Source organism: Gossypium hirsutum, chromosome A07 (assembly GCF_007990345.1).
Source record: "Gossypium hirsutum isolate 1008001.06 chromosome A07, Gossypium_hirsutum_v2.1, whole genome shotgun sequence".
NCBI lineage: Eukaryota > Viridiplantae > Streptophyta > Magnoliopsida > Malvales > Malvaceae > Gossypium > Gossypium hirsutum.
The window spans coordinates 14,332,793-14,346,802 of record NC_053430.1 but is presented as its reverse complement, the minus strand read 5'-3'; the positions used below and the strand labels follow the sequence as shown (position 1 = coordinate 14,346,802).

At 34.0% G+C, this 14,010-nt stretch overlaps 2 protein-coding genes across 3 annotated transcripts; one reads left to right on the top strand and one right to left on the bottom strand.

The window, feature by feature from the left end:
• Positions 1-2,124: 2,124 nt before the first annotated feature.
• LOC121232140 (zinc finger CCCH domain-containing protein 3) lies at positions 2,125-6,387 on the top strand. Its single transcript, XM_041117610.1, has 7 exons — positions 2,125-2,464; positions 2,894-3,063; positions 3,208-3,261; positions 3,824-3,940; positions 4,015-4,308; positions 5,405-5,671; positions 5,801-6,387. The coding sequence occupies exons 1-7, from the start codon at positions 2,401-2,403 to the stop codon at positions 6,143-6,145; spliced, it is 1,311 nt and encodes a 436-aa protein (XP_040973544.1). The 5' UTR covers positions 2,125-2,400; the 3' UTR covers positions 6,146-6,387.
• Positions 6,388-7,351: 964 nt separating this feature from the next.
• Positions 7,352-13,244, bottom strand: LOC121232141 (protein-tyrosine-phosphatase IBR5). 2 transcript variants are annotated; one of them, XM_041117611.1, is made up of 5 exons: positions 12,647-13,244; positions 9,376-9,475; positions 8,410-8,467; positions 8,083-8,189; positions 7,352-7,825 (listed from the first exon to the last, which is right to left on the bottom strand). In XM_041117611.1, exons 1-5 carry the CDS (start codon positions 12,881-12,883, stop codon positions 7,530-7,532), a joined length of 798 nt encoding a protein of 265 aa, XP_040973545.1. In that variant the 5' UTR covers positions 12,884-13,244; the 3' UTR covers positions 7,352-7,529. The 2 variants fall into 2 exon arrangements, with proteins under 2 accessions (XP_040973545.1, XP_040973546.1); XM_041117612.1 differs by having other exon boundaries at positions 8,409-8,467; positions 9,389-9,475; positions 12,647-13,210.
• Between the last annotated feature and the right edge of the window lie 766 nt (positions 13,245-14,010).

Below are 14,010 nucleotides of genomic sequence, written 5' to 3'. Positions count from 1 at the left end.
CATATTTTATGAGAGTTGTTTGAACAATAAGAATATCAAAAGAAGGGGGAGGAAAAGTAACAATAATAATGAATGAACCACTATGGTATCTAAAAAATAATGGTAAACTAATAATAATAAAATAGTACTAATACCGCATATAAATAACAGTGTAAGAATACAATAATAGAAATAGTAACGATAATAATAATAATGTATAACAGTAAGGATAATAACAATAATAATATTAATGAAAAGAGTAAGAAAATATATGAAAAAAAATGTAATAGAGAAAATATATGAAAAAAAATGTAATAGAAATAAATAATAATCATGAAATAATATCAATAATAAAAATAGAAGGTAATAAATAATGATAAAAATAACATTAAAGTGAATTAATCTAAAAACAAAAAATAATGGAAAAGACTAAATTGAACTTCAAATGGGAGTTTAGGGTGAACTTGGAAATAAGTAAAAGGGAATTGGACCAAATTGAATGCACACATAACAAAAGGAGGACAAAAAGCGCAAATGTTCTAAATCCCAAAAATGCAGTACGAAAGCATGGGCTAAATTAAAACAGTGTAGGAGTTTTGGGGGAAAATTTAGTAAATTTAAGAAATATTGAAACACGGTTCGATTGAACACTAGTGCAAAGGGGAAGGACCAGTAGCATAAGTTTCCCTTACAAAGCCCAAAAGCATGGATTCCATCCCACCCAAACGGCACCATCTCTGCTATAAGTAAAAAAGGAAAAAACTAAAACTTCATTTGGCGGACTTTCTTTCTGAAAAAAATGGGTTTCAAATCTTTCTTTTAAAATTCTTTAACTTCTCCCCTCCCCCTCCGTCAATCCATGGATTTCATCGGCGCATGCAGCACCTCCGTCCGTCAAGCGAAAGAGTAAGCAAAATTCTCCCTTTTTATAACCCAATAGTATTCTACTCTAAGCAATAAATAAAAAAGAAAAAAATCAAAACTAAAAATCTATGAAACCACCTTCAAACAAAATTGATTTTCTGTTCGATGGCTTTTAATTTTTTTGTGTGTATTCTTGCTTCGAATATGAATGTGTATTTTTGGTATTTGATTCCCTAAAAAAAAATTCCCCTTTTACAATACATTTCTAAGGCTTTTATAGCCGATTTTACAACCTATTTCACTTGTTTGCAGGTTCATAGGCGTGTACGTCTCCTACGTGGAGGTGGAGTGACGCACGGTGCGGAGATTAGCGCGATGTGCGGTGCCTGGGGACTGCTTCGGTTGCAAACGGCAGCTCCTTGGGTTTTTGTTGAAGTCTGTCTGTGTTTTGGGCCATTTGGGCCGTGTTTGCAAATAGGTATTTAGGTTTGAGTCTGTTTTTGTTGGGTTTTGGTTTTTAGAGGTTTGGGCTGGGCAAATTTTGGGCCCTACAAACATAAATGATTAAATATTATTTTGCACTTCATTTTAAAAAAGAAAGAAAGAAAAGGTTAAAGACCAAACCTGTTGCGGTCAATAACGGAACGAGAGAAGTTGAACTTGTGGGTAATAATGTCTTTTGACTAAAAGAAAATAATTATGGATAAAATATGCTGTTAGTCCTTATATTTTGACAAAATTAGAGATTTAGTTTCTGTGCTTTAAAACTTAAAAAGTAAGTCCTTTTACTTTTCTGCTTATAAAAAATCCCAATCAAATAATTAACATTATTTGAATTTCTCATCAAAATTTATCAACTTATCGCATGAATTAAGTTATCTTCATATTATGTGATATGATTAAAAGAAAATAGAGATATCAAGTTAACTTTTTTGAAAACTATCAACAAAACAACTTTTTTAAAAACTATCAACAAAATTGATAATTGGACGAAAATTTTTAAATTAAAAAAATAATATTTAACTTTTAACTTTTAAAATATAAAGACTAAATCTTAAATTCTAGATAAATAAAAAGATTAATAGCATATTTTAACCAATTATTATTATTGGTACGCTAGGACAAAACACAGAAACTTACTCGAGAAAAAAAATCCTTAGATTTTCCCTTACATCAATAAAAAGAGAAGAATTTTTAATTTCTACAAAAACAAAAACAAAAACAAAAATAAAAATAAAAATAAAATAAAAATAAAAATCAAATTGGAATATTTTCTACGATTTCACTTTTTGTTTCTTTATAATCTCTTTCATAGTTTCCACAAAAAAGAAGAGGAAATAAAATAAAAAAAGAGAAGTAATTTCTCTCTCATTGCACTCTTTTGATCGTCGTCGTCGTTATTATGAGTTAAAATCCCTTTTTTTAAGACCATACGAATTTGCCTAGATTTAGGCCCTGCAATTGACTCTTTTTTTTTTCTCTCTTGTTGTTTGTTTTTTGATTGTTTCAATCAAAAGTAAGATACGGTTTTACGAACTTTCCGTGCTGCATCCACCGATGCCAGATAATCGGCAAATTCAGAACAATGTTGTTTCGAATCAATCCGCTGATAGCATTGAAGGTAGCGTCGATTCTTTGTGCTCTCTTTGTTACTTCAAATTTTACAAAGATCTGATGCCACTTTATGCTTTTTCTCTATTATTGTTGTTGTTGTTGTTGTTTATTTAGAATTATTTTGTTGTGATCGTTTTCCATTGTGATCAATGTTTTTAAATTATTGTGAAATTGATAAATTTTCTCTTCACTCAATAAAAAATTAGCAACTTTGTATATTTTAATTTGAAAGTCTGTCGTTCTTTTGATTAGAGCTTCTAATTTTATTTTTTATTTTTTATTTTCGTTCTTTTTAAATTATAGTAGTAATAGGATTGGTTAGGAAGCACGTTGTTTCAATTGCTAAATGTGATGCCTTATTTGTTGCAATCAGATTATAAATATTTGAGATTCTGATTTTTCATTAATTTCGGGATTTTTTTCTCTATGTTTTCAGAAGCAATTTTGCGTTTGAAAATTAATGATAATAATCAAGAGGTGGGTGTTTCTAAATCAGTCTCGTATCCTGATCGTCCTGGTGAACCGGATTGTTCTTATTATTTAAGGACCGGATCATGTGGTTATGGAAGTAACTGTCGTTTTAACCATCCGGCTTATGATGCTCGGGTAATCTAGTCTTTGTTCTTCTTTTGAAGTGAATGGCATTTAGTGACTGATTATTTCAAGATGTAAAGCAAGTAGATTCAGATTCTTATTACGTATATATATTGCTTTACTGAATGGCTGAATATGTGTTGTTATTTGGTGCAGGGCGGCCAATATCGAGAAGAACTCCCTGAAAGAGTTGGACAGCCAGACTGTGGGGTATTGATACTTTCTCATTTAAGATTAGTGGTCTAAATTTGCCTTTCCCGAAGATGTTTGTGTTGCCATTTTGTGCTGGGGTATATCTTACCTCTTGCTAATAATAGGAAACGCAACTAACACTTGGTCATGAGAGTAGATGTTGTTTGACTAGAAACAAAATATTCCCTTGAATATTAGCAGGCATGATTCTGTGTACATGTGCAAGAATGTTAACATGGTACACAGTAAAATGGAGTTTTCTGGTTATGCTAGTCATCGTTTTGCTGTTGCCTTTATTTTGATGGTGTATTGTTTTGTCAATAGTACTGTTTTACCAGTGGACGGACTATGATCTTAATGTCACCAGTGTGCTAATGGTCCCTTTTAACCGAGTGAATTGATGCATGACTTTTTTTTTCTAAAGAAAACTGATGTAGCTCAGGATCATGGTTGATATAGTGCTGTCTCATTTTTTTTTTTGTTTTCGTTCTTGTTCTTGTTCGTGTGATCAGAGATTAAGAAAGCATTTGTTATTGAAAGCTTTTTTTAATTTAGAAAATTTCATTAACCTTCCTTGCAGTACTTCTTAAAGACAGGAACATGCAAATATGGATCCACATGCAAATATCATCATCCAAAGGACAGGAATGGAGCTGGACCTGTTACATTTAACACTCTTGGTCTCCCTATGCGTCAGGTGCTTTCTTGTGCTCTTATTTGATGTGCTTGCTTGACCTTATGTTGTCTCATTCTGGCCCCTGAATTTAGCAGGATGAAAAATCATGCCCTTATTTCATGAGGACCGGATCATGTAAGTTTGGAGTTGCATGCAAGTTCCATCATCCCCAGCCTGCTTCAGCTGGGACTGGCTTACCTGTAAATGGACCTGTGGGATCATCAGTTTTCCCACCAACAGGTGTGCCATATGCTGGTGGGTTACCCGCATGGTCATTACCTAGGGCACCGTTTGTCTCTGGCCCGCATTTACAAACCCAAAGCTACATGCCTGTTGTTGTTTCTCCTTCTCAAAACATAATTCCAGGAAATGGCTGGAGCACATACATGGTAATTGAACGTTTCTTTTGTTGAGTAATGCTTATCTGAAGTTCTGGCTCCTCAATAAAATCTAATCTCTGCACAGCGCTATCTTGTACAGTGCTCTTAAATTTTGAAATTTAAACATCACTTCTCTAAAAGCAAGCGCCATAAATTTCTCTGCAAGTATAAACATTCTGTTGATTCCCTTGATTATGATTCTCTTTAACTTCCTATTGCTAAATTGTTATGTTTTTTATCACTGATAGAAGAATGATGTGAACCTTGACATTTTTCTTAAAATAAAGTGAGATGGTCTTGATGATTTTAAAATTTTATTTATGAACTTTCTTTTACCAGATGTAACTAAACCTGAAGGGTCAGTCCTAATGTCTCTTTTCTGCATTTACTTCATGTTTTCTTAGAAAAACTCATAACATGCATTTTCTTCTTATCTGCTGACAACATTTTATATCATTTTCTCATAAAGACTTAAGATGTGTGTTATTATCCATTGGTTGATAAACTGAAAGTTTTATGTTCATGATGTTGCTACATCCCATATCTGTAACATTTGGCAATGGCTTTGTCAATTTATTATGAATGGTTAGTTCAATGACTTGTTCCCACTGGAAGTTACTTTCATTTAAATGTTATGATAAATTTATCTGGTCTTGACTCCATTTTTATACGAAGTCACTTACTATTAGACGCATTTTCTTTTGCATAATTACAAGTTTTAGACACCTTAGATGTTCTCATCTTTGCTCAATTGTTGTCTGGGCTGCTTGCTGGGGGAAGCTGAGAGGCATATGCATGCTTTTTTGATATTTGAAATGAATACGTTCATTGCTCATACAAGTGACTGTTGTCCAAAACAAACTTAATTGTGTCTTAAATGTGTCATTCACCATTCTTTGTGGTGATTGCTGAAGTTATATAGATGTAGGGCATGGTTGCTTTTCATATTTCATGTACATATATCTGACAGTTCCCTGCAACTACAATGTCATAAATAGCATATTTCGGCAGTTCTGATTCTTTATAGGTAGCTCTTGCCGATTGAATGTCTTTTCTTATTTTGCCTCATTTCATTTTTCTTCATTTCTAATTTAATTTCTACCAGGGTCCTGCATCTTCTGCTGGTATTCTTGGATCCAATTACGCTTACAACTCGATGAATCCTGCTGAGTCGGGCTCTAGTGGACAGATGCTTCTGTCATCGGCACCTGCTTCTAATTTTCCTGAAAGACCTGATCAACCTGAATGTAGGTATTATATGAACACCGGTACTTGCAAATATGGATCTGATTGCAAGTACCATCATCCGAAGGAAAGGATTTCTATCTCAGCCATGAGTAGTGTTGGCCCACTCGGGCTTCCTTCAAGACCTGTAAGTTTCATGTCTATTTTTCATATGGTTAGGTATAGGTGCTAAATATCCATTCAGGTGAAGAAGTTTGCTTTTAATATACACAGACTTGCTAAACAATTACTTCATAATTTCTTGTTCTGAATGTAGGGACAACCTGTATGTTCTAGTTACACTATGTATGGACTCTGCAAACACGGGCCAACTTGCAGATTCGATCATCCTTATAAGGGATATCCTTATAATTATGCTCTAAGCTATCCTTTATCCATGTTTGATACGTCTCTCCTAACATATCAAAGAATGACACCACCACCCAATTTATCAGAAGCTCCTCTACCATCAAGGGTTCCTGATTGGGCACGGAACACCGACCCTGCGAGCAAGAAACATCAAAACTTGGAGACCAAGAGTTCAGATGATTCGTCCGAACAGGTTGTTTCTCCGCCACATTCTTTGCAGAGTTCTTCAAAAACCTCACACGATCAAAACTAGTTTAATCTGTGTCGTTGTATCATCATTTTTAACATCTGTTTTGTTAAATCTGAAACCTTGTGAGGACACACTTCATTATATGTGTACTTCCTGCACCCCCTTTCACCTGTGGTCCGACAGTGTTGTAGGTATTTTTTTTCCTGAATATTTGATATATGCAAAATGCTGGGGGGACGGGAAGGCTTTTTTTTTGTGTGTGGGTTGTGAATAAAATGCAGGTGAAAAGTTGATATCTTTCTCAACATTATTGCTTCTATGTTAGTGGCGTCACTATAAAGTTTTTAAATGCGATATTAGTGCACAAGTTATTCGGGAGTTCAGTTTAACTTCAGGTTTGACTTGGATGTCTGAGTCAGCTCGAAATTTGGGTTCAATTCAGAAAACTTTTCTAGCCTCAACTCTCGTCATTGTTGAGCATTATATAATTTAGAAAAAAATTGAGTTCCGTAAATTTATAATTTATATATTAAAGTAATGAAATCAAATATTCAATGTTACAGGAATTACAATTAGACTTATTTGTTTTAAATAAAGGAATTTTGTTAAGCGAAAGAGATAAAATTACTGAGAAAATGAAGCCCCAATAATAGAATACAGCTAAACTAGAAAAAGAAAATCAAAACAGAGTAACATCATTTTGAACCTAAAAGCAAGCACCGGCATCCACCTAGAGATTTGATGGAAGTTGAAGCTGGCCGAAATAAAACCAACAATGATAGATTTAGCCACCAGAAGAAACAACTGCCGTGTTAACACCAGACCTCCATCTCTTCTCATTTAATGGCAAACCAATATCACAGGAGCACCTGACCAGCGATGGGAACTGAAGACTTCAACGAAAACAACCCAATCGGTAACCCAAGGCAAGGAGATGAACTCGAGCAAAAACCCGAAAAACAAACACCTACAAGAGTCACCACAGTCCACAAGCGACACCTTGCGACCTCATCCTGACAAGGGATGATCGGGTGGTGGCCGGTAGCTGGCATCGCCTTAGGGCAGTTGTTAAGACACTCCCACAAAATGTATCAGCTAAAACTGGTTCAAATATCATGCAGCCAAAGATTAGCATTCAAAGTTAAAACTATCCTAAATTCATTACAGATGATAAAATAAATATCCATACCCAAAATTTATTCGAATTAACTAACTGTATTTATTCCGAAAATAACAAAGAAAAAAAGAAGAAAGAAATGAAATTGATTCTACTGAAAATTATCTTTGTATTTGAAACCCGAAATGGTGCTTCGTTCATTAACGTTTAAGGCACTCATTAGAAAATCTAGTGAACCAGAAAAGTTTAGCATTAATATACAGCCAAGGTGTCGTCCTAATCCGATTTTGTGGTTAAAAGGGTTGAAGTTGCAAAAGAAACTCGAGGAATTTAAGAACTATCCATTGGAATATCACTTCCACTAGGATTTGATAGGTTTTCAGACATGCTTCTCTGGGTTCGGTCAGAACCGAACGTAAACCCGTGCGGAGGAACTTCAAAAGGCGGTGGACGGGCGAAAATGGAAGTAGCACCAAGGTTGTTGAAAGCGGGAATGGGAACAGGAAGTGGAAGTGGATCACTTGGGTTCGAGAAGCCAAAGTTGAAGGATGGGGCTCCTGCAAGATTGCTATTATCACACGATCCAAAAAGCTTTTGCTCATATTCCTGCAATTGCTGGTACGCATCTACAAAATCGTAACCAACACCACAATTGTCAGAAGGTAATAAAACGTTTCCAAAGCCAAAAAAAAAAAAAAAAAGGCCAAGTATATATACAAGAGATGAGTAATAGCAACAACATCGTATGGGAATAAAGCATACCTAAAATCAAAGTACTTATTAGTGATAGTTTCAGGGACGTTTTTCAATTAAGCAACTGACAGTCAATTTAACTAATGGCTTTCATGATATAAGGTTAATCAAAGTCGAGGCTAGAAAATACCTTGACTTAACTCAACAGATGATCTCCGTTCTTTAACCCACTGATAGCTTGGTTGAAGCCTCCATCCTTTAGACTTCATCAAGTAAGCTATTACAATAGCCGGTGACCTGCCAGAAAGAATATCGTTTTGTTTAAATCGGCATTACACACAAGCACACGAGCATTTGGCTCATTCCTTTCTTGAAGAGTTGGAATACCCCTTTCCTCAAATAAAAAGAATATATATATGTATATAAACACTCATATAGCAGTTTAGCAAGTGACTTCAATACGCTCATGTTTGTTTTAGTGTGAATGTTTTAGATAAGAAGAAGCAGTAAACTCAACTTATTTTTTCCTGACATGCAGTGCACGAGGACTCGAGCCTTATCTCTCTCACATTGCTCTGCAAAAATGGACCAGAGGTCAGAAAAATGCCAAAGAGATTATAAAACTATGCAACATGTCAACTAGAAGTGTCTGAGCTACTGCAATGCAACTGACAAACATAAATTAATTATTGTGGGAATAAGATCAGCGTGAAAGCTCCAGAAAAGCCATTTTTTTCACTAGGGTAACGAAGGGCATGGTGGTTCAAGTAAAGCAAACAACAAGAAGATTAACAAGTTGAAAGAAGAAATTGGGGCTTAAAAAAAATGGTTTTTGAAGCCTAAGGGAAGCACATATAATTGAGAGAAGAATACACACTATTGGCCATGTGAAAGAAGAAATTAAAGTAACAACTCATCAAGTAAAGGTAAAAGCATCATGGAGACTCTTGTACTTGAGTCAGATTGCATTTAGCCCCTTAAAAAATGAGCAAATTAGTCCCTGTAAGAGCAAACTGATCCTACTATTAAAAACTGGTCACTATATGTCAGCATGAGGTGCGTGTGGCATGCCATGTGTAATTGTCTAGTTATTCCATCAACTACGCCAATTTTTAATAGTAGAAATGGATGAAACTTTTAACAGAAATGACCAATTTACTCTTTAATCTAATATACAGGGACTAATTTACCCCTTTTTTTTGAGTAAAATGGTCAAAATGCAATTTGACTCCTAAAGTAGAGACTTTCGTGGAACTTTTACCTCAAATAAATAAGAATGAGAGAAAATATACTCAATAAAATATAAATGCTTCTCAAGACCTAAAAAAAGTGAGTATTATTGTGTACATCTAAAAATTTGCATAAGCAAAAAAACTCAATGTGAAAGATGAAATACCAAAGACATGCATGAAAGAGGGGATATCAAAGTCATAAGCATGACTACGAACTAAAAATTCAAAATGCAATACGAGGATTAACGGACCTAAAAATTGTACCGCATCATCAAATTGCAAAATTTTGTCATCTTGTAGGCAGTGATAGGTAAATGAATTCTTGTAGAGATTTTGACAAGCAGGTACAGTCTGCAAAGAGATAATACAAATAACATAAGAACATGCCATATAAGTAAGATATAATTTTGATACTTGACAGTGATATTATGCAATTACGCATTGTAGCAGTCACAGTATCCAAAGAAGAGAGCAAACTGCAGAATAGAAAATATAAAAGAATGGATCTCGACACCATCCTGCATGTTCCTTTCAATCCCATCACCAAGCAATGAGATGATAATGAATGCTTGTTTTCTTAGTATGAACTTAAGGTAAACTACACCATTAGTCACTAAACTACGGGTAAGTTTTTGTTTTGGTCACTTAACTAAAAAAAGTTAAAAGTTGGTCACTAATGTTTCCGAAAAAATTTTTTCGGTCACCCAACTGTTAAGTGGCACTTATTTAGTTGGCATAATAACAATTTTCATCCTCAGTTTTTTTAACTTAACTAAAAAACACTGAAGGCTAAAATTGTTATTATACCAACTAAAAAAATGCCACTTATCAATCGGGTGACTGGAAAAAACAATCTCGAAAATGTTAGTGATCAAATTGTAACTTCTTTTAGTTAAATGACCAAAACAAAAACTTACACACAGTTTTGTGATTAATGGTGTAGTTTACCCCAAAACTTATGATTCAAAACATCAAAACCCTAAGACTGCAGCTATAAAAATCCCCAATCCCATTTTCTCCTCGTTCCTATTATAGTTTCAGTTAAATTATGTCCAAAACTTTAACACCTTTCCATTCTTTGATGCAAGAAGATCTTTCATCTTTGACCGAGTCGAGTAAAGTCCAGTTTATAGCCCTTAGACAACGCGAGTGGAATACATAAACTTCAATATCATGTAAATCTAACAAACAAGCTATTTATTTGCTGCTATGTTTATGCACTTTCTGGTTAATTCTAAACATCTGAAAGGCTCACTAGAATTTTAAATTACTATCAAAAGGGATCCATTACTATAGTAAATGAAACCTTTTTCAAAAATAAATAAGAAAAAAGGAACTTCAATGCATCTATCATTCACTCCTTATCTTCAAACTGATTGCTACTCTACACCTATCTGCTTATCGATAAAGTACCAAGGAGGCCCTTGTACTAAGATTCTGATTGCATTTTGCCCTCTTTACTAAAAAATATGGGAAAATTAGTCCATATACGCTAGATCAAAGAGCAAGCCATTTCTATAGTTAAAACCTGACGTGGTTGATGAAATAATCAGATAGTTACACATGGTATGCCACATGTACCTCGTTCTAATGTACATAGACTACTTTTTAACAGTAGAAATGGATAAAAATTTTAAAAGAATGATTAATTAGATCTTTGATCTAATTTACAGAGACTAAGTTACCCATTTTTTGAGTAGAAGGGGCAAAATGCAATCCGACTCTTAGTAAAAGGGCCTCCATAGTGCTTTTACCTCTGCTTATCCTATTTTCAAATTCTCAAGTGAACATGATACGAGTCACAAAAGCCCAAATTCTTGAAGGCGAGGCCCAATAAGCAAATTCCCAGCCCAATCAAGAAATCCATCCATACTTAGTTGAAAATCAGGCCAAATTGTCAAAGTGGCCCAAGTTGTAAAGTTTTATTTTTATTTTTATTTATTTATTTATTTATTTACTTAGTTTAAATTTTTATGTCAATATTCAGTCCAAGAGTCCCAGATAAAATGACCTTTGACCAAATTTCCATATTAAAATAATTAGGAGTTTTTTTTTATTTTAGTTTTCTAATTAGATTAGGACTAGTTATAAGGCCTATTTAAAGGCATGGCTGTCCACCTTGTAAAACACTTATCATTATTATTAAAATTTCAGATTTTTTGAGAGCAGAATTTTCTTTGAGTTTTCTCCAAGATTTCTTTCTTGAGTGAAGTTGTTTTAACAATCTTTTGATTGTGGGAGCCATCTTTAACCTTCTTCTTGCCATTGATATTCTTTGGAGGGGAGATTAGAGCCGTTTGAAGGGATTTGTGAAATCTTTCGGGATTTCAAGGATCTTTAGGACTTTCTTTATTTCTTGCTGTTTCGTTTTATTTCTTTATTTCTACTTGTGCTGAATCATTATCTAATCTATTTTCTGTTCTTATTGTGTTTTCAGCCTTTTTCTATCTTAAGGAATCAGCCCAAAAATCCTCAATTTCTAGAGTTTTTCCATACTCTTTTTGGGTGAAATTAGATTGTCGAAATTTGGGAAAAACTATCTTGGTGTTCAATTGGGCAGAATCACAATCTCCTTGAGGGTTTCAAGAACCCTAACACTTATTTCTATTCTCAATTTGATTCTTTGCTGATTTGGGGATTTTATTTCAGATCTGGAAATTCAAAGTTCTAATCTTTTAATTTTTCTGTTTCTTTTCGGATCTGATTGTTTAGGATTTTCGTAGGAGTTTCCCGTGACTTGACAACTCGATCTTGGTCCGCGCGCAACCCCGTATCAGAACATTATGCAAATCTTACAACTTCAATTTTATGACTAATTGCACTATTAGATTCTCCGTTCGACACACAAGACTAAGAAAAAAAGCAATCACTCGTAGAAATATTTAACTATGACAAAGCTTACTATTACTTCTAGTTCTAGCATTACTACATTGCAGCCATACATCCTCTTTTGGTATCGCCTCATGCCAAAATCATACATTTGATTTTAAACTTCTTCTCCATCTCTCTAACTTATGATCAATGATACTAGCCTTAGCCTCATTCACACATACCAAACATGCAATATCACCATAGAAATTCATTCAACACATCTGTAAGTTTAGCCAAAAGGTAAAAGGCCTAAACTAGAGTCTCAACTATTAACGTAAATGCAATGTACTTGGACAATAACCATACTAAATTCACTAGATTCCCAAAGTTGTAAACTAAGCTTTCCTTAACATCCTTAATCCCACATATAACAATAAGACTTCTGTACCATAAAACTAACACAAAAGTTATCTAGATCAGAAAAATACCAAAAATTTTCCCTACACAAGAGACTAATTCAATCATTAATCCAACATGCCAAGTAGCTAAAATGCAAAAATCCCATCATAGTTAAGGACACAATCTTCGACATACAACACAAAAAATCCATTCCAAAATCCATAAATTCAACATCCATAAGCTGATACAACATTACAAGCAAAAAAAAAAAAAAACAATAATGAAGAGAACATCAAAAGAGAGCAGGCTTACATTGAGGACACGAGTAATACCCTGAGTCTTAAGAAGCTCAGAACGAGAGGCATTATCGTAGCTACCCAAATAAAGAAAATCAGGCAATATCACGGAGGGGAAAGCACTGACTTGAAGCGACGTTTCGTCAGATGAAACGGGAGCTCTATGCCCACATACCCCACAAACCTCCCCCTCTTCGAATTTGTGATAGTGACCACATATCCCACAAGGATTCTCTCTTTCCCTCTTCCTCATCCCCACCACCACCACCACCACCACCACCACCACCACCCCACCAGCAACAACAAGCACAATAGTTTTTAGATTATACCCAGATCGAGAAAACTAAAAACAAAAAAGACCCTAGAGTTTTTTTTTTCTTTAGGGGGGGGAGGGATTAAATGGTTTCTTAGTTGAAGGAAGGTTCTTGTAGCAAGCGAGAATTTGGTTGATCGAGATCCAGAGGATCCTTAGTTATTCTATGGTGTTTATATATATGTAATAATTTTTTTGATGAAATATGTACTAATATTAAACAAATTGGATATTGGGGAAAGACGATCTTTCCTGAGTCATAATGAGAAATTTGTACTTCGATTTTTATTATATATTCCTTGACCTGACTGATATATATATATATATATAAAATAAACTATATCCAAAATAGAAGTGCTCATTACTCGGGTTGGGTTGGGTTCAATTGAAAATTTAGGTTCATTTATAAGATTTCGGCTCGACCTGAAAAATAAGCTTAAAATTTTGTAAAAATTTAATTCCTAATAAAAATGTTAAAACTCGAGTTTGACCTGGCCTGCCCGTATTAATTTTTATATTATTTTTAAATATATATAATACATCAAAAATACTAAAAAATTAAAATAAGTATTTTTCAATAATAAATTTTAAAAAATATGTAGACTTAAATAACACTAACATAAATACAACTTAACAAGCAAATGCCTCTAAAATAATAACAAAATTAACAAATGCCTTTAAAATAATAAAAAATTAACAATAAATTAAGTTTTATATAATATCCAAATAATAACAATAAAATAATAGTAACATAATAGTATGGTAGCAAAATAGGGAGAAAACAATAAGAAAATAACATTCAAAAACAAAAAAAAGTACAGATTTTTTTGTAAATTCGGCCGGCCCGGCCAAAAATTCCTTACTCGAGGCCTGACCCGTGTTTTAAATTGACTTTTTTTTGTCTAAGCTCATTTTTCGGGCCTATATTTTAGCCTAAACTCTCTTACATTTCAGGCGGACCTTTGGGCCTGACCGGGTGGCCTACCCCATAATCAGGTCTAATCCAAAGTGACTAAAAGATTTATATTTTGATCATTTAACTTTAGAAGTTTACAAAATAATTGTTG

Bases quoted from the DNA above. Each gene is read 5' to 3' on its own strand.
- LOC121232140 (XM_041117610.1), top strand. From the start codon at position 2,401: ATGCCAGATAATCGGCAAATTCAGAACAATGTTGTTTCGAATCAATCC. The intron at 3,941-4,014 runs GTGCTTTCTTGT...TGAATTTAGCAG, and splicing joins TTGGTCTCCCTATGCGTCAG to GATGAAAAATCATGCCCTTA. The intron at 5,672-5,800 runs GTAAGTTTCATG...TTCTGAATGTAG, and splicing joins TCGGGCTTCCTTCAAGACCT to GGACAACCTGTATGTTCTAG.
- LOC121232141 (XM_041117611.1), bottom strand. From the start codon at position 12,883: ATGAGGAAGAGGGAAAGAGAGAATCCTTGTGGGATATGTGGTCACTAT. The intron at 8,468-9,375 runs GTCCGTTAATCC...CCATTTTTGCAG, and splicing joins TGATGCGGTACAATTTTTAG to AGCAATGTGAGAGAGATAAG. The intron at 7,826-8,082 runs GTATTTTCTAGC...ACGATTTTGTAG, and splicing joins ATCTGTTGAGTTAAGTCAAG to ATGCGTACCAGCAATTGCAG.